Consider the following 18,847-nt stretch of genomic DNA (forward strand, 5'->3'; position numbering starts at 1 on the left):
CTTAGTAAAACAAAATAGAGCCCTCAAGTTTTAACTTCTGTCTGATAACTGTCAAGTCTTCAGGTTGTTCCCAGAAACATTTAATGTACCAGCCACAGTGAGGTAATTCTCATTCCAGCAAGCTTCCCCTAACTCCAGGACTTCGGCTAGGTTTCCTTCCCCTCCATCCTCACTGAGTGAGCTCCCACTTTTTCAAGACATAGCCCACAGATTTCCACTTCTGGCAGTCTCCCCTCTGACCACCTCCACTGCCATTCATCTCAGTCTTCCTACCAGTGTCTTAAGAGTTTGAATAGAATACTGTGTTTCCCTTTTCTATGAGGAAAATACAAATTCAGACTGCAGCTTGGTAGATAAATATGTATTTATTCATCTTTATCCACTAGGATGTTATGGGGGCATTGATGGGTAAGAATTATATTCTCGTCCAACGTCAACAATACCTAACACAATTGCATAGTGTCAGATGAAAAAAATTAACAAATAGTTAATGGTCCAGAAGTTAACGCATTCCTGACATCCATTAATTCCACCAGCATTCAGGAGAAAGTTAATCCATGATAAATGTTGATTTTTTTTTAAAGATTGATTTATTTATGCACACAAGAGCTGGGGTATAGGCCAGAGGTGTGGGGCGGGGAGATCAGAGGATTCACCTGAGACAGAGCGGGGAACACAACAGGCAGACTGACTGAAATACACTGCTGAGGGGAGCAGCGGGCAAGACAGGAGAGGTCTGCTGCGCCATGTGGGTAGCTCCCTGGCCAGCCTGGGAGCGAACTCATGCTACGGTGGCTGCGGACAGCTTCACAGTGCTTACGCGCCAGGGAAGCCCATTTTTTTTTCTTCTATTGGAATGAAAATGTATAAGGACATGAGAAGTGGGTCATATTACATGACACTCAAGATAAATTTAAACACACCCAGTAGACATGTTACCTTTTATTGGGAAGCTATTATTGCAAGAGATCCACTTAGATTTCCTTCTGAACTTCCCCTCTGATACCTCTCAGCAAGTTTACCTGCTCTTACTCTACCTCCCAACCCCCTTCTAGGTTACTTCCCTCAGGACCATCTATTTCTTTCCCTTGAACTGCCTCAACTCTCCCCTTCCATTATATAAAACAGGTTTTCTGATGCAACCAAAGAAAAACTGGGGGCAGGGCACATTCTCCCCCGGGGACATAATTAGGCATCTCACCAAAGGTGGCTTTTACTCTTGTAAAGATTTCTTGTGACTACCAAGATAACAGTGTCTCTATATCATTATGCAAGTAAAACCACTGCACTTACTCATGCTTTATACATTTCAAATTCATGCTATCAATCACCGATGGACTCAGAATTGTTATCAACAGAGCTGACACCAGCTTCTATATACATGCAACTCAACTTTTGTTGAAAAATTGAAGCAAGCCCAAAATGTTGCTTTTTTTAATTTTATGATTTTTACATCATTTTTCATTTTTGCACAATGTATGGCATTGTCATCTGGGTTATAATCCCCATACAATCCTCCACCCCCTTATTTTGACCTAACCCCTCCTTACCTCCCACCCCCATAGTGTGTCTCTGGTTTATAATTGCTTGTTGATTTTGATTTTTACTTTATTATAATTAGTCTTTTTCCTGGTCCCTTATTTAGGTCTTCTTTTTTCATCAGCTCTTCCATGTCCAGGGGCAGTATTGACTCGTTCAAATTGAAAATTAAGCAATAGTCTTCCTTGTTAGTATCTTGGTGATTTTTAATGCAACCTTCAAGGTGAAAATAACATGACTGCAGGAAGCAGATTATGAGTGAAGACTTTATACTTTATCACTGAAATCAACAAATTAATGTCATCCTTAAGTCAAAATTCTAATTAGTTAGGTAAGTCATCTAGCAGCTGTTGGCAGAGAAACCCAGATATAAATATATACCATGATTTGTGGATTTTTCTATGTGCCTAACAGAGAAGAGCTTTCAGAACAAAGTGGACTACTTGCTTCTGAGAAATAAGTTGTTCCTAAAAAAATCACTAAATTTGAGCCATTTGGAAATCTGTCTTTATTCCTTTTGGGATGCTGATAAATTTGAAGGTCCTCAAATTTTTTGTTATAAAACTGTTGAAACTGTAACCTTTTACTTTGTAACTTACATAGGAGATACAATCAACCAAAAACTATTGGTTAGGGAAGCCTAGTACTGAAGTGAGTTTTTAAAAGCTGGAGTGTTATAATGTCTGCACACAGAGTACCTAGATGACAGTAGGGAATGGTAGGCTTGAGCTTATTCATCCTCAGGTTCTCCACCAATATGTTTGTGTACCTATAAAGTACTTGAAAGTTTAACCTTGAATGACAGTTTTTTGTGTACATATTTATCTTTTATCTGCCATGACAAACTCCTTGAAAGAATGAGCCACATCTTTGCATTCCCTAGAACTGCCTATAGTACTTCACATAGTAATTTTTAGCAGTTATATTTACAGTAAATGTATTCATTCAACATTTATTAGGTATGTGCTATGCATAAAGATACACTAACAAATAAGACAAAGACTGTCCCAAACCTCATGGAGTTGACTTTATATTAAAACAGGAGAAAGGAGCAGACCATACAGTCATAACATAAAAATAAAGGCAATATCAAAGACAGATGTTTATGATGTCACTGATGTTAAGAAGGAATAGAAAAGGGCATATTACCAAGAGGAACTCTTTTGGGATCCCTTTGGGTAGGGCTGACATTATATTTAGGGAAGGTGGTCAAATAAGACCTCCCTGATGAGGTGTTATTTGCAAGCAAATTAATCTATGAGAGTAAGATACAAAAATGCCATGTTGTCATGAGTAAAAGTGTTCCATACAGTGGAAGTGCAGAAGCCTGGATATAGGAAAGAGCTTAAAGCATTCTAGGAAAAGAGTCTGATGTGGCTGAAGCTTCATCGGTATTGAAGACAATGGTATCACAGCCCTGAAAAACATAGAACCATCAATCATAAGGTACTGGAATCATTATATGAATAAATTCAAAGGGGCTGTATGTTTTATAAATATCATGCTAGCTTACATATATACATTACATATTTTTATAAAAATTAATATGATATAGAAAAAGGCAACATTCAAAACATAGAGACCAATTTAGAGGGGCAAACAGAAGTCCATAAGAGAAAGGAATGACACCTGGTTCATAAAGATATACAGAATGATATTCAGAGTAAAATCTGCAAGATTCATGATAGATTACATTTAGAGATAAGAATACTAAAAGCTTCAAAGACCCTTTTTTTCTTGTTGTTTTGTACAAGAAAAGGCATAGGCTGGGAGATGAATAGATTGGAAGAAGGAAAATTAAGAGTTGTGTTTTGTATGTTTTAAGTTTTGATCATTAGAACATTATATAAGTTTCAGGTGTTCACTGCTGAGAATTAGTCTGTGTCAAATAGAAAATCAACTTTTTAGATGTTTAAGGAATTTCGTGTATTCCAAAGACTAATGTAATTCTTTAGTACTTAGGATTCCAATGTCTGAAATGGATTAAAAGGACTCATCAAAAAAGGTCACCACTGAAAGTCGATTCCTACCCTTCATCATACCATTGACCCCTTTTAACTAGTGTACCAATTCCATCTCCCCTTCCCTTAGGGTAACTACTGATTTAATCTTAGAGTGCAAAAGGTTATTTTTGTTATGTTGTTGTTGTTGTTTTTTAGTTCATCTGTTGCTTGTTTTCTCATATACCCATGTAAGTGAAATCATACTCTGTTTGCCTTTCTTCATCAGGCTGATTTCACAAATGTAATACCCTCTAGACCCATCTAGAAGGTTTTGCTAATGGCAGAATTCCACCTTTTATTATAGCTGAATAATATTCCACTGTGTATGTCATACAAAAAGAAAATAAAGCATTAAAAAATGCATTTATACCCAATTATCTATTTCATCTTCAAAGTAAAAAAAGAGGTTATTTTGTCTTGCTCACTTTGAGATTTTTTAACAACAAATTGAAAATATCACAGTCTGTGTGGTGCTGCTAAGGTGGCTATTTTCTTCTAACAATAAACCTTTATTGTGTTATTATTACCAGGAGTTTGGATGACGCCCAGACACATCATCATCAATTCTACAACAGCGGAGTTACATTGGAGTCCGCTTGAAAAGCCCAGTGGCCTCTTTGCTCAACACCAGTGGAGTAGTAATGGAACCTCAGTTTTTCTGGGAGATAGTGAGGACCAAAACTTCACTGATAAAAACCTAAAGCCCGACAGCCGGTAAACTCAACGAAAACCTTTCCAATCATAGAGTTAGATACTTCAGGGGTGAAAAAGAGTGTGCTTCAACTGAAATAATAGTGAATAAATTGGTTTGTGTATTCATTCATAAACCACTCCTTTGCTGATGAGTCGTTTTAATCCATTTCAGACATTGGAGTCCTAAGTACTAAATAATTACATTACTCTTCAGAATACGTGAAATTCCTTAAACATTTGAATAATTGATTTTCTATTTGACATGAAAGTATGAGAATTTTTAAACATATAAAACATACAAAGTATCTAACTTTAAAAAATGATCAGATTACTTGCAAAAACATGCATTTCTAAACTAGCTATAAAAGAGATTTAAAGAGTTTTGTTTAACATCAGCTACCTTTGCGTCTGGCATAATGTTTTCTCTATTTGCCTCACTATATATAGACATGAGTGGTTTTAAGGGGGAAAGTTTCACATATTTGCAATTCATTCCCATTCATTTCTCAGCAGAGACAAAATACATTTTAGATCAACAGATGTTTTATTGCAGAGAGCAGAGATCAATTTAGTTTTATTGTAGAGAGTAGCAGATCAATTTAGAAACATCTTCCTCTAAACACATTGTCCTGAACTCCAGCCTATTTAGAAATGAAGATTCATTTGAACCCTCCACTCCACAATCCACCAGCATCCTGCAAGACTTTCCAGCAATCTTCAAGAAAAGCTACAAACTAATAGTGTTAAAAATAAAATGAGGTACAGCAGAAACTGACTTGAGCAATAAAGTTTGTGCCTGTGAAGTTACAAGTTTGGGGCAAAGCTTCTGAGCAGGGAGCAAAGATTTTAAATTTGTTACAAATTTAGGACTAAGCAATGGATAGAAAAGCCAGCAGTCATTGTTCAAGTCTCCTGTGCATTGATTTATCATGATTGTTCCTTTTTTAAATACAGATACATTTACAAGTTGGAAGCCTCAACTGGAAGTGGTAGCAGTCCCAAAGATGGTTATATTGTGGAAACACCTATGCACACCCCTAAAGAAATCCAACCGCCATATAATATCACAGTAATTGGACCTTACTCCATATTTGTGGCCTGGAATTCACCAGGTAAAGAAATAAAATGCAGATGTCTGTGTGTGCATGCGCGTGCGTGTGTGTGTATGTGTGAAACATCTTAGAGGAAATTCACTAGAGATATAGTTGGAAATGTGAATTTATTAAATCAGGACATACTCTGTCTCCTGAATAAATATAAACAAAAAATTATCCAAACCCATTCCTGAGTGTATAATGCATAAGCATGTGCACTTCCGGCATATAGACAAATGCAGTGTAATGTAGAGAGTGATGTAGATAAAGCTGTTTAGATATGTATATACTTTTCTAGCACAATACTTTCTTTCAAGAAGCAGAGCCTTCAAACCTGCCTTCTTATTGATATATATCCGAGGTAAGTCATATGGATCTGAAGAGTCTCGAACTTTTATTTCTATGGGACTCCCTCGATTGAGTCATTGGCCTATATCATCCCCTCTGTATTATATCAGTGAGGGGGGTTCTCAGAAGGATGATAGCCCACTCTACCCATGAGTCTTGTGTTGTGACTGGGTTGGGCAGCTGAACTTTACTTGTTTAAGCTTAATTCAATGGAGGCTTAATTGCCTCCAGCGAGCCATTTGTCGCCAGTGGGTTGCTTTTGAGGTATAGTGCATTATTATATGTTGATGCCAGCATCATGCTAGGGTAAATCCTGATTGTATTCACACTGTGGAGGAGGATATTTTTTTAAAGATTTATTTATTTGTTTGTTTGTTTGTTTTAAGATTTATTTATTTATTTATACAAGCACTGGGTACAGTCAGAAGCTCGGGAGGGTGAGAGAATTCACCAGAGCAGAGCAGGGAACAGAACAGGCAGACTGAAGAGATAAATACACTGCTGAGGGGAGGAGCAGGCATGGCAGGAGAGGTCTTTCGCGCCATGTGGGACCCTCGCCCTGTGGCCAGGGATCAAACCAGCGGTGCAGAGGCTGCAGGCAGCTTCGCAGCCTGGCGTTCAACCGCTGTGCCACCGGGGGAGGCCCTATGGAGGAGGATTACAGTGAAATCTGCTGGCTCTGTCATTTAAAATAAGGACCATATACAGATAGTCTTTGTTTCATTAAAGTTTAAAACTGATTAAGGTGTCAAATACCCTTCAGAAATATGATTTTATTTTTTCATTTAATCTTATAATGAAATAGAAATAAACCCCCATTGTCCCTATCAGAATATGTTTGGCCACAGTTCAAAGAAAAACTGAAAATAATTGGTTAATTACTATTTTGGACCATCAAAACAGGTAATATAGCCATAAAGATAATTCAAAGCCTAATATATAAAACCTAAGTTCTCATAAGCCATCATCCTTCTGATGTCATAATCCACGATCAAAGACAAAAGCATTTTGGTCAAACAGAAGAAAAGCTCTCAAGAGCTTGATAAGCAAAGAAAAATTTAAGTTGCTCTAAGATATTAAATATAAATGATTTTATCCATCTTTGTTTCAAAATAAATATGCAACATCTTAAATTTATTTTTTTAAGATTTATTTATGCATCCAAGAACTGAGGTACAGGCCAGAGGTGTGGGCGGTGAGAGTATTCACCAGAGAAAGTGGGGAGCAGAACAGGTGAATCTACTGAAATACACTACTGAGGGGAGCAGCGGACGAGTCAGGAGAGGTCTGCTGCGCCATGTGGGTAGCTCCCTGGCAGGCGTGGAATCTAACTCGTGCCACAGAGGCTGCAGATAGCTTCACAGTGCTGTGCTTAACCCCTTGCACCACCAGGGAGGCCCTACAACATCTTAAATTTAACAAAGATGCAGGAATAATTGCTAGTGCAGCATGTATGACAAAGTACTGCCTTTCTTCTAGACTTTAGGAGAATAGATATTTTTGTGTGCTGTTCTTAGTATCTTAATATCAAAAACTCAATTCTTCTCTGGGGTAAATATTCAAACTTACACATCCCCCTAAGGAACCAATTTCTACTTTTATGAAATAACATTGTTATCTTGTGACCTTTTAGTAGATTTCTCTTTGGCATGCATTTAGTGTAGTAGTCTTTTTGCTCTGCAAAGTAAAATGAGGCAAAACATTGTCATTCTGAGACCAGTTTCAGCCTATTGACTGTAGATTTCTCAGAATCAGTCCAGGTCTCCAGCAATACAAATTCTTAAATAATAATAAGGGAAAGTCCAGACTCATCAGCAATGTTGATTTCCTATCCATGTGACCAGGAAGTCTACCTGTCAGTTTAACACTATTAAACCCATAAATTGTCATTGCTAATGTGGACACTTCACACTCAGTAAGGATTTGAAAACCTCTTTCTTTTAAGACAAACAAAGTAAGATGAGAAAACCAGGCTTTTTATCCCAGTAGTAACACATATTAGCTCAGCTTTTCCCTCTGAGTCTTGGTTATCTCCATCTGTAAAATGGAGATAATGATAGAATCCACATGTGGGGTTGTTGGAAAGATGAAAAGAAGTCATTTATATAATGGGAATACATTATCTGTTTCCAGTAGATGTTCTATAGCTAGTGATGGTTATTCAGGGGTGATGACTTTTACCTTTAATTGTTCATTTGACAATGTATTTGCTCCAGCATTTGCTAGATCCCAGGCTTTCCAATTTCAGAATGATAAAAATGGGTACTGCAGGATTGCGTTACTCAATTTTTAAGATTTCTTTCAAAATGCCCATCATTTTGTCACCTTTTCATTGAATGCCACGCCATATGCTTATGTTCAATGAACAATATTTCCATTTAGTGAAGAATCATTGTGGAATAAAACACAACTTTTCCTTTTTTAATGTACCCCTTTCTCTTCTATTCTTCAGGCTTTGTAGAAATTCTTTACTGTAGCCCAGCATAGGGAGATATCATAGAAATATTTCACATACTAACTCTGACCACGTAACCAATGGTTAATAAATCTATAATACTCAGACCTGTCAATCTTTTAGTTTCAGATGCACAAAATCCATTACAGAAACCCTATAATATGTGGAAAGATTAAAATCTTAAATTAAACTTTTTCCTGGTGCCTGGAAGGATTTTGAACTCAGTAAACACGCAGATGATTTTGACTTGTGTATAATCTACAGTTGATTTTATTGGAAAGTACCTCATGCTGTGTTTTGATTTGGATAATAAAAACATTTTTCTGCTCCTGAATAGTCACAAATATATATTTTAAACAGAAAGAAAACAAACTTGTTATAACTGGAGGTTATTTATTTGCTCACAAGCAAGAGCTTTCTAGTATTTGTGCCACCTCCATGCCATCACGAAATGATTGCATCATAGGCAGTTCCCAGACCTGAATGAATGTTAGAATTGCTGGGAAACTTGTATACAAATTCTCAACCCTACGTTTACTGAAGACAAATCTCCTGGAATGGTGCCAAGGGATCTAGATCTTTATTAGAGCTCCCCAATGACTTGGATGTTGCCCCAACCCAGCCACCAAGGATCATAGCACACCATGCAAAACAAGTCAATTAAAATAATCCTCCAAAAACATGACTCAGACTACTTCTCCTGAATGTCCAATGCCAAAACAGTGGATTTCTTCACATGCAATTTGCTTTGTGGTCAGCTTGGACAAAGTGACCTCACACAGTTAAATGGCAGAAAAGAAAAAAGTCTGTTTGGTTACTTGGCAACAAAAAGTTCCCTAGGCAGGGCCTCCCCGGTGGCGCAGCGGTTGAGCGCTGGGTTGCGAAGCTGCCCGCGGCCTCTGCGGCGCCGGTTCGATCCCCGGCTGCTCCCCGGCCACAGGAGGAGGGTCCCACATGGCGCGCAGACCTCTCCTGCCGCCCGCTGCTCCCCTCCGCAGTGTACTTCTGTCCTTCTGCCTGCTCTGCTCCCCGCTCTGGCTCTGGTGAATTCTCTCACCCTCCCGCGCTTCTGACTGTACCCAGTGCATGTATAACCAACCAACAAAACAAACAAATAAATAAAAAAAAAAAAAAAAAAAAAAAGTTCCCTAGGCAATTAACTGGGCTTTCAGTTTTCAGATTATTATTTCATTGCTATACATGAATTCTATTACTACACCCTACAAGCATAATTAGCCTCACTATATCTACTAGCTTATGAATCCTATTAGTAAAGGGAGTGAGATCTAAACAGTAAGTAGGGATATTCAGAGGAAGAGTAATTGTGATAGTAAGAGCAAAATACATTCATACTACTTGTTGTATTTGCCTTTTTAATATACAATTTTAATATACAATATGATTCTATTTATACAATAATCTCAAACTAGCAAAATGTCTGTTTATGTCTATTTTTCCATTGTGTCTCATCTCTGTTAGTTATTGCCTGGGATAGTCAAGTGCTGGGGGAGAGGGAAGGTGGTTGTCTGTTTTTATTTGCCATTTGTATTCCTAGTATGTACCAAACACTTTGATAAGCTCTTTTCTTTTTTACTTCAGTTAATTCTCGTGCCAACCCTGAGAGACAAGTAATATCATTATCCCTATATTAAAATAAGAAATTTGAATCTCAAAGAAGTACCATAATATACTCAAGGTCACAGAGCAGAGCCAGGATTCAAATTCAGGCCTATTCTCTGTGCTGCCTTCAAAGAACAGTTCCTTCCTGTCTTTGGCTCAATACTTAAATCCATTGCAAACTTTTTATTTATTGCCCCAAATCTTGGATTTAGGATAGAGCAGCTATGATTTGTGAAATAGTAGCACAGAGAGCCTAGAAAACAGAGCTGTGTATCAGCAAAAACTAAATGATTGTGGAAGAATAACATTATTTGCTAGCCATGTCAGAAGATTAATTATGGAAATGGTGCTTCCTGAATGGGAAGTACCCACCTGCCAATGCTTATCCCCTGTAGCATGAGGGAACAAGTCACCAGATGACTTTTCCTACCAACCCAAAAAGTCCAGGAGGAATAGACATGATCCCAGTTGCAGGAGGATCTTAATCAGGTGGGAGAGGAAAAGCATCGTTTCTCAAATACATTCAAAGAGATTCAAACACAATTTTAAACACTTGGGAGCCATTCTCTCAACTCCTAGGTAAATGTTGGTTCACTTTATATCATGACTTTATAAGTGTCAATGGTAAAATTATCAAAATACTCCAAGTTCTAAAAAATGAAGATTTTCATAAGATGGGAGCCTTCCTAGTGCCTAGTGATTGTCTCAGCGCTGTCACAACTACAGCCTGAGTTTGATCCCTAGCCAAGGAGCTAGCTCACATATGTGGAGCAAATCTCCTGTCTTGCCCGCTGCTCCCTTAACAGTGTATTTCAGTAAAATCTGCTGGTTCTGCTCCCCACTCTGTCTCTAGTGAATTCTCTCACCCCCTGCACCTCTGGCATAAACTCCAGCTATTCTATGCAAAAATAAAAAAATATTAAAAGAAAAAGATTTTCATAAAATGTACTCTTTTGTACATCATTTGTACCTCCTGATCAGATGATTTGCAAACTACATACCCTCATAAAACATTGCTGAGTTAATAGAGAAACAAAATAGTAAGCTTCTAAAATTTATCATTCAGGAAAATATAAGTCAGTTTTGGATTTTCAGATGTTTAAAATGATTCCAACATTTGAATTGCCCACACTGATTCACACTCACACACATATTCACAGACACATACCCACATGCAAATGTAAATACATATTCCTTTTAGAAAGACAAAACGTAATACATACACTTCCCAGGGCCTCTGTTTTGTCTTCTGGGTGATACTTTTTCCACCTAGGAATTACAGGTTTCTTGTGGAATGGCTGCACACTATTTTAGCTTCCCATATCCTTTGACATTTTGCTCCCTGTCTGTGAAATTCAGGCTTCTCATCTGTGAAAGGGACATTAAATGCCCACCCCATATTGTTGTTATGTGAAGTCAGGGAGACAAAATTGTAAAACATTTAGTGGACACTGGGTAGATGTGAGCCATTATTCCTCAAATTTACAGACAACGTAAACCAGGTTTGTTTATTCCTAAGCACTTCTCACTTTTTACCAGCTTTGAACCTGAGGTCAGGACTTACATATTCATATTGAAAAAGCAAAGGATATTACCTCAGTGGGTGAAAAAAAATATAGAAAATAAAGAAGCAAATACTTCATGGAACATAAATGATTTACTCAGAATAAGAGTGGAGAGAGATATCCCTGCTGTTTGAGAATCCAAACATTCAAAATTATTTAAACTCTGAAGGTAATAATGAGCCTTTCTAATTTATCAAGGTGATGACTATATTTTGAACTATCTTTGCCCTTAATCATGTTCTAATTAACAATGCTGTTGAATTCAACATGCAGTTTTTCTCACTAAAAATGGGTAGTTATTTAGGCTTATCGCATAATATCGAAATACGGGTGTTTTTCTTCTCACATTTACCTTGTAGTCCATTAACGAAAAGAAGTGGTAACAATTCTTCAACTGAAATCATTTCAATTCATGTTGCTTGGGAATTTAAATGCTTTTATTAATCAAGTTTTGATTAAAGGGTAGCTAGCCACAATATGGCCTGTCTGTAAGTGTCAGACACCTTAGCATTCAACAAGCTCATCAGCTACAGAATTACATTAGATACTAGCCATTCAAAGTCAAAATTGGCATTAAGCTTTCTAAAAACTTCACATGGCATTAGGTTGGGTGTTTCAACAATGACCATTGTCTCAGTTTTCTTAATTTATATGTGCAAAAACCAAGTGACAAGCAGCAGAGAGTTTGAGAAGGAACTATAAAACTCATTTGAAAGATTGGGGTGGGGGGTTGCATGTTATTTTTTTCAGCTTTCTTGAGGTATAACAGACTAATAAAATAGTAATATATTTAAATATACAACATGATTTGTTATATTGATACATGTACATTGTGGAAGGAATCCCCAATCAAATTAATTAACAAAGTCATCACTCACATAATATCTTTTCTTTGTTTCCTTTTTGGTGAAAACATTCAAGGTCTACTGTCCTAGCAAATTGCAGTTATACAATACAGTATTATCAACTGTAGTTACCATGTTAAACATTAGGTCCTCAGACCTATTCATGAAACTGAAAGTTTGTACCATTTCACAACCTTCTGCTGGTTTCCCACAACCCTCAGCCTATGACAACCGCCATCCTACCGTTTCCATGGACACAATTTTTTTTTTTACATTCCATATATAAGTGACACCATGCACTGTTTGTCTTTCTTGACACCATGCACTGTTTGTCTTTCTTGTCTATGTCACTTTGTGTAAAGACTCCAGTTTCATCTATGTTGTCAAAAATGGCAGGATTTCCTTTTTTTTTTTTAAGAGAGAATGATATGTCACTGTATATAAACTGCAATTTCTATATCCATCCCTCTGTTTATGGACACTAAGATTGTCTCCACATCCTGGCTAGTCAATAATCTGTAATGAACATAAGAGTACAGCTATCTCTTTGATGCATTAACTTTATTTCCTTTGGCTCTATACCCAGATATGGGATTTATTGCTGGATCCTATGGCAGTTTTATTTCTATTTTCCTGAGGAACTTCTATTTTGTTTATCATAGTGACTGTAGCAGCTTACATTTCCAACACAAAGGTTTCCTTTTCTCTGCATCCACTCCAGGATTTGTTATCTCTTGTCTTTTTGATAATATAATCCTAACAGATGATGATATCTCCTTATGGTTTTGATTTGGATTTCCCTAAGAATTAGTGATGCTGAGCACCTTTTTATGTACTTATAGGTCATTTGTATGTCTTCTTTGGCAAATGGCTTTTCAGATCTTTTCTTCATGGTTGATTGGGTTTTGTTTATTTTTGCTTTTTTTGTTTGTATGTGTTTTCTTTTTGGTTTTTTTGCTATGGAGTTGTATGAGTTCCTTGTATATCTTGGTTATTAATGCCTTCTCAGATAGGTGGTTTACAAATATTTTCTCATATTCCATTCCATTAATTTTCATTATGTTGATTATTTCCTCTGCTATATAGCTTTTAGTTTGATGGTGTTCCTTTTATTGAATTTTGCTTTTGTTGCCTTTGCTTTTGGTGTTTAAGAAATTTGTCTTACTTTATTGAGTTCTATTATTTAATTCCTCCATTTTATTGTATTATTTTTGTATTTAGGTAATATTGGTTTGCAACACTTTATATCATTCAGAGATACAGGCTCAGACTTTTTCAGATATATGTCATCACACCATACCCACCACGTAGCACCCACAGTCCTCCAGTTCCTACCCACCTCCCCCTCTGGTAACCTCAATACTACCATCAGATCTCTAGGGTTTGTTTCATTTAGCTTTGTCTATCCCTTTATTTGGTTTCTCTGTATCCCACATATGAGTGAAATTATCTGGTATTTGTCTTTCTCCTTCTGACTTATTTCAGTTAGCACCACCCCCTCCAGTTCCATCCATGTTGTCACAAATGGCAAGAATTCATCTTCTTTTACAGCTAAGTTGTGTTCTGTTGTGTATCTATACCACATATTCCCAATCCCCTCATTGTACTCTGCATAATTAGCTTGTTTCCATAACTTGGCTATGTTAAATAGTGCAGCAATGAATACAGGAGTGCAGCTGTCCCTTTGAATTAGAGATTTTGTGTTCCTTGGGAAGATAACTAGGAGGGTGATTGCTGGATCACATGACAGATCTATTTTTGATATGTTAAGGATCCTCCACATTGTTTTTCATAGAGGCTGAACCAGTCTACAATTCCGCTAACAGAGTACTAGAGTTCCTTTTCTCCACATCCTCACCAGCACTTGTTGTTCCTGGTCTTTTTTTAGTGGGCCATTCTGACAGGTGAGAAATGGTATTTCTTTGGGGTTTTTGTTTGCATTTCCCTGATGATGAGCATTTTTTTTCATGTGCCTGGCTGCCTTCTGTAAAAGATTAACACAGAAACAACTCAATGCAGTTTGTCCTATTGTTTTTCCAAGTTTACTAATGAGAAGACTCATGGAGATATTATAAATTATTTTCTCCAGCTTATTCATCACACAGACAGCAAAGTATTATAGATATCACAGTGGGTCCCTCTCCAAATTCTGTGGCCACAGTCACTGTGATAGATTGTCTCACTCTTTTTTACCTAAACAGTACAGAAAGCAAATTATTTTTTTCTGAGTTCTACCTAGATCTAGTTCAAAAGCTAAACGAAATTTGCTTCTATAACTAACATGAATGAGGGCAAAGTAATTCAAGAGCAATCTATTCAATGACACAGAAGCCTCATTTTATTTGTTGCTTAGAACTTCATGGAATGAAATTCATTTGCCCTTGAGTAAACTGATTCATTGATTCATTTTAACTAACATGAAAATATTTACCGAGTTCCACTCAAGGACAAGGCATGATGCTGGATACCCTGAGAGTTAAAAAGAAGAGTGGGACATTGTCCCTCCTGTGCAGAAGAGAGGGCAGGAAATGATAACTATTGTTTAACATGTAAAATTCCTATACATGGGAAGCTACGTAAAACATGCATAGAGTGGTTTGGATGTATGTTCAAAAGCATCCAATTTCATTATTCTATCCCCTTCCCCATCAAGGACATAACCAAGATACCACCCCCCCATACAAAGGAGAATTTAGGCTGATTTGTTAAAGCATTATGATAAGCGATAAGCAGTGTTTTGAAGCAATCGTGGCTATTACACCGAATTGATAGTTTTCCTCTTAGAATTGTTCCTGCTCCAGTTCCTAAAAAAAGATTTTTAAAAAGGTTTATTTGATTGACTTGTCCCATTGTAAAGTATGCACCTGCTGTGAAATGAAGCCATGGAGAAAAAAAAAAGTTGAATAATTTAACTTTTTTATTTGTAAAGATAATCAGGGTTTTTCTGATTACATCTTAACTTCATAAATGTTAAATAACCTATCAGCATCTAGTTGTTGTAAATTATGAAAAGGAGCATTGCAAGGAATATTAACCAACGAAATCCTTGTTCTTTAGTGAACAAGAAAATGTGTTATGGCAGCTTGTCACTGTGCGACTGGTAACTTTGACACCAAATAACAAAACTGCCATTTGCACTTAGGGTAAATTGGTTCACCTGAGCCTCCACTGCTCCTCTTGCTCTGACATAAATTTATGAACTCGGGAACTAACCCAGTCATGTGGCTTCCCAGCTGACTTTAACAAATATGCCCATTTCATTTCATTTAGTCATCAGAATGCCAGGGTGTTGGGTTGCTGCAGACTGGCTGCAGATGGTACCAGGTTTGGAGGGACACGGGGGGCTTTTCTGTCACAGCCCTGGAAATCAGGATGGGGAGGGGGGCATGCTTTCCTAAATGCATGTCAGTGTTTGACATGTTCATGGGTTCAAGGGACATTTTCTGTCAGCACCTCAGAAGTACATGCAAAGGACATTTTTTTCTGATGCAGCAGATGTGAAAAAATATACTTTTTCGGTTCATGCTTTGACTAGCCCATGTTTAAGCCTAGATCAAGATTATGTCTGAAAATATGAGTGGAAGGGCAGGGTTTTTTTTCCCTCTAACCCCTAGGAGTCTAGTCCTTTTTAGCAGAAAAGTTTCTAGATGCAGACCTGGAGATAGAGACTGAAGACAGACAATTAAGTGCAACCTCAGGGCAATTGAAGACCTCTCTCAATGACTGCTGAGAATGGTAACAGAGTACCTTCATAGTGATACCACTTGATCACATATCCAAGGACACATAAAAGTAAAGCCAGCAAAACATTACAGATATTTTCTTGAAGGAATAGAACATACATTTGGGACTGGAAGAGCAACTCTGTATGAAAGATGGGTTCAGTAAGTGTCTGAGGACACTTTTCATGAAGGTCCATGAAAACTATCATAATTGGGTTTTTTCAGTTTTGTTCCATTTCATTTTGTTTTGTAGAGACATCTATCATTTATTCAGTGCTTTGGATGTCACAGGAATGTACTAAAATGTTTCACATATATTCTCTAACTTAGTCCTTATAGCTGTTTATGTGGTGACTCTCAGTATCATCATGGTGAAGAGAATGGCATTCATGGAGGTCAGGTAATTGGCCAAATTGGGCAGAGAAGGGATTTGATTTCTTCGACTCCATTTTGTGGTTTATGTAGCTCAGCAAGAATGATGGCATATTTTCAAATGTGTGTGTTTGAACCTTCTCTACAAGATTTAACCTAGGAACAGAGAAGACAGATCGAGCACATAATCCCAGGGGGGCTGGGAACACAGCCTAGAGGAATCATCTCAGGCTTGAATTTTGTTGAAGGACTTACTTTTCATCTTAAAACACTCATGCCAATTTGGCATTGTATTCCAGTGTGTTTGCCTTCATCCAAAAAATAATGTATTATATAATTTACCATTTGAGGGGACATTCTCTAATCTCATTGGCTAAGAGTGATATGCAAATACAGCTCAGGATATTAGGTCCATCGGAAGAAACTGACCGATAATCAGCTTCAGTGTCCAGTTTTTCCTCTCCTTTTGTCATAAATAAGTTGGTACCAACTGAAACCTTTCTTCCTACTGCTACACAGACTAGAGCAAAGTAACATCAAGGGAACAAGCCAAATATGAGGTGGGATGCTTGATATTCTAAGAGAATCTGGACGTACATTTCCATAAGCATATCTTGCCGACAAAAGATCAAATTGCAAACTGAGATGGTCCCTAATTCACTCTTCAATCTTCCTTTACTACCTCAAGCAACAGTCTCCAATGAATATTTTCAGTTAAAAATAAAAGTCTGATTAGAATGCATTTTTATTTCACCTCTAATAGACAACTTAACTTTTCCTCAGCAATGAGTGAACAGAGAACTTCAGATGGTCTGTAATCAGTTCTTTTCACCCAACACTCAAACTTCATTTTCATTAAAGAGGTCGTGTTGTGAGCAGCATAAACATCCCTATTCTTGTCTTCCAGTGGAGAATTAGGTCTTGAAGAATATCTTCTAAATAAACCCAGCATGTGTACTCACAATACCATTAAAGAGAAAGACAAATTTATTTAAATTTTCTAAGAGAATTGTCAATTACCTGAGACTGAGGAGAAACCTCAGGAACTAGCCAACCTTTCTTCCTGTGTCTAGGGAACATTACCCACCAGGAATTCATTCAAAAGAAATCGTAATGCACTGAAGTTGAATTGTGTTAGGATGGCATCCTGAGTAGTACCTGTATTTGTTTGACACACTAGTTATATCAGCATAAACTTTTTCTGCTATTGGATAGTTAGTTCACTCTGAGGCAACTGGCTAGTGAAAGTTCTCATCACATCATTTACCTATTGTTTTCTAGTTTTGTGATTTTTATAAACAAGGAACAGTAGGATTCTGCTGGCTTCCTGGCACTGCTCCATCAGTGGGGGTTCTAATATTCCATCCCTTTTTTACTATATTTAATGAGTCTCCAGTACTCATTCTATCTACACATGTTCTCTCAAAATTAATCTTTCATTTCACCCCTCGTTGTCCTAATTTTCTTTAAGTCTTCATCATGAAGGGAAAGCATTAATATAGAGGCATAAACTTGTTGCCAGATTGTCCTGTATTTAAGCCCAGCTTCCCTAATTAACTAATGTGAAATCTTTAACAAGATACTTAACTCCTCTGGTCTTCATTTTCTAATATTTAGAAAATAGTAATAATATTTACCTTACAGTCTTGTCATGAGATTTTATTCATTTACTCAGTCAACTCCATCATTCATGAGCTTCCTCTCGCCAATGAACTTTCCATGAATAACTTTCCATCATTCACTGAGGTGCTACTTTGTGCTAAAATCTAGACATCAGAAGTACATTGGGGTCAAGACCTAAGTCCCTGACTTTATGAAGTTGACTCGTGAGTGGTATTAACTGAGATTATTAAAGCTGCTTGGCATAAAGCCGAAACCAGTAAAATGACTGATCTTGTTTGTGTAATTGCTGTGACCTTACCATGACTTTCCAACTGATATCCCTGCCCCTTGTCTTTCAAGCTTTCCATCCATCTTTGCCCACCAGCATATCCCCTTCCTAAAATATAGATTAAATCATGTTAATGCTTTCAAAGTGTCCCGTGGCTGATTCTATATAAAGCCCAACTACCTGGAGGAAATAATTGATAACCTGGAGGAAATAATTTAGTGACCACTTGAGGGGGGAGTGAAGAAAGAAGGGTCTATTCTTTTTTTTTTTTTTTTTAAAGATTTATTTATTTATTTATACAAGCACTGGGTACAGTCAGAAGTGTGGGAGGGTGAGAGAATTCACCAGAGCCAGAGCAGGGAACAGAACAGGCAGACCAATGAAGTACACTGCTAAGGGGAGCAGCAGGCGGCAGGAGAGGTTTGCGCGCCATGTGGGACCCTCGCCCAGCGGGCTGGGATCGAACTGGCTAGGCTGCGGGCAGCTTTGCAACCGCTGTGCCACCGGGGAGGCCTGAAAGAAGGGTCTATTCTATGCATGTTACTCTGAAGTCCTCTGGTGTAGGGAAATGGAGAAAGGAAGCCCAAGAACAGGAACATGTTTAGGAATAAAAAAAATGTAAATATTCTCTTTTGGTTCTATTGAAATTGAGATCTCTGTAAAGAAGTCTGTTGGAAATATAAATCTGGAAAATATGAGA

At 37.4% G+C, this 18,847-nt stretch overlaps 1 protein-coding gene across 1 annotated transcript in view; it reads left to right on the forward strand.

Annotated features, from left to right (window-relative positions):
• The window catches only part of USH2A (usherin), a 635,462-nt gene that overhangs the window by 516,890 nt on the left and 99,725 nt on the right, over positions 1 to 18,847 (forward strand). The window contains 2 exon segments of the mRNA XM_037497740.2: positions 4,073 to 4,256; positions 5,190 to 5,347. Coding sequence (XP_037353637.1) covers positions 4,073 to 4,256; positions 5,190 to 5,347 — 342 coding nt within the window.

The sequence above is a fragment of the Talpa occidentalis genome, unplaced genomic scaffold (genome assembly GCF_014898055.3).
Source record: "Talpa occidentalis isolate TD23 unplaced genomic scaffold, MPIMG_talOcc4v2.1 talOcc4.8, whole genome shotgun sequence".
Classification (NCBI taxonomy): domain Eukaryota; kingdom Metazoa; phylum Chordata; class Mammalia; order Eulipotyphla; family Talpidae; genus Talpa; species Talpa occidentalis.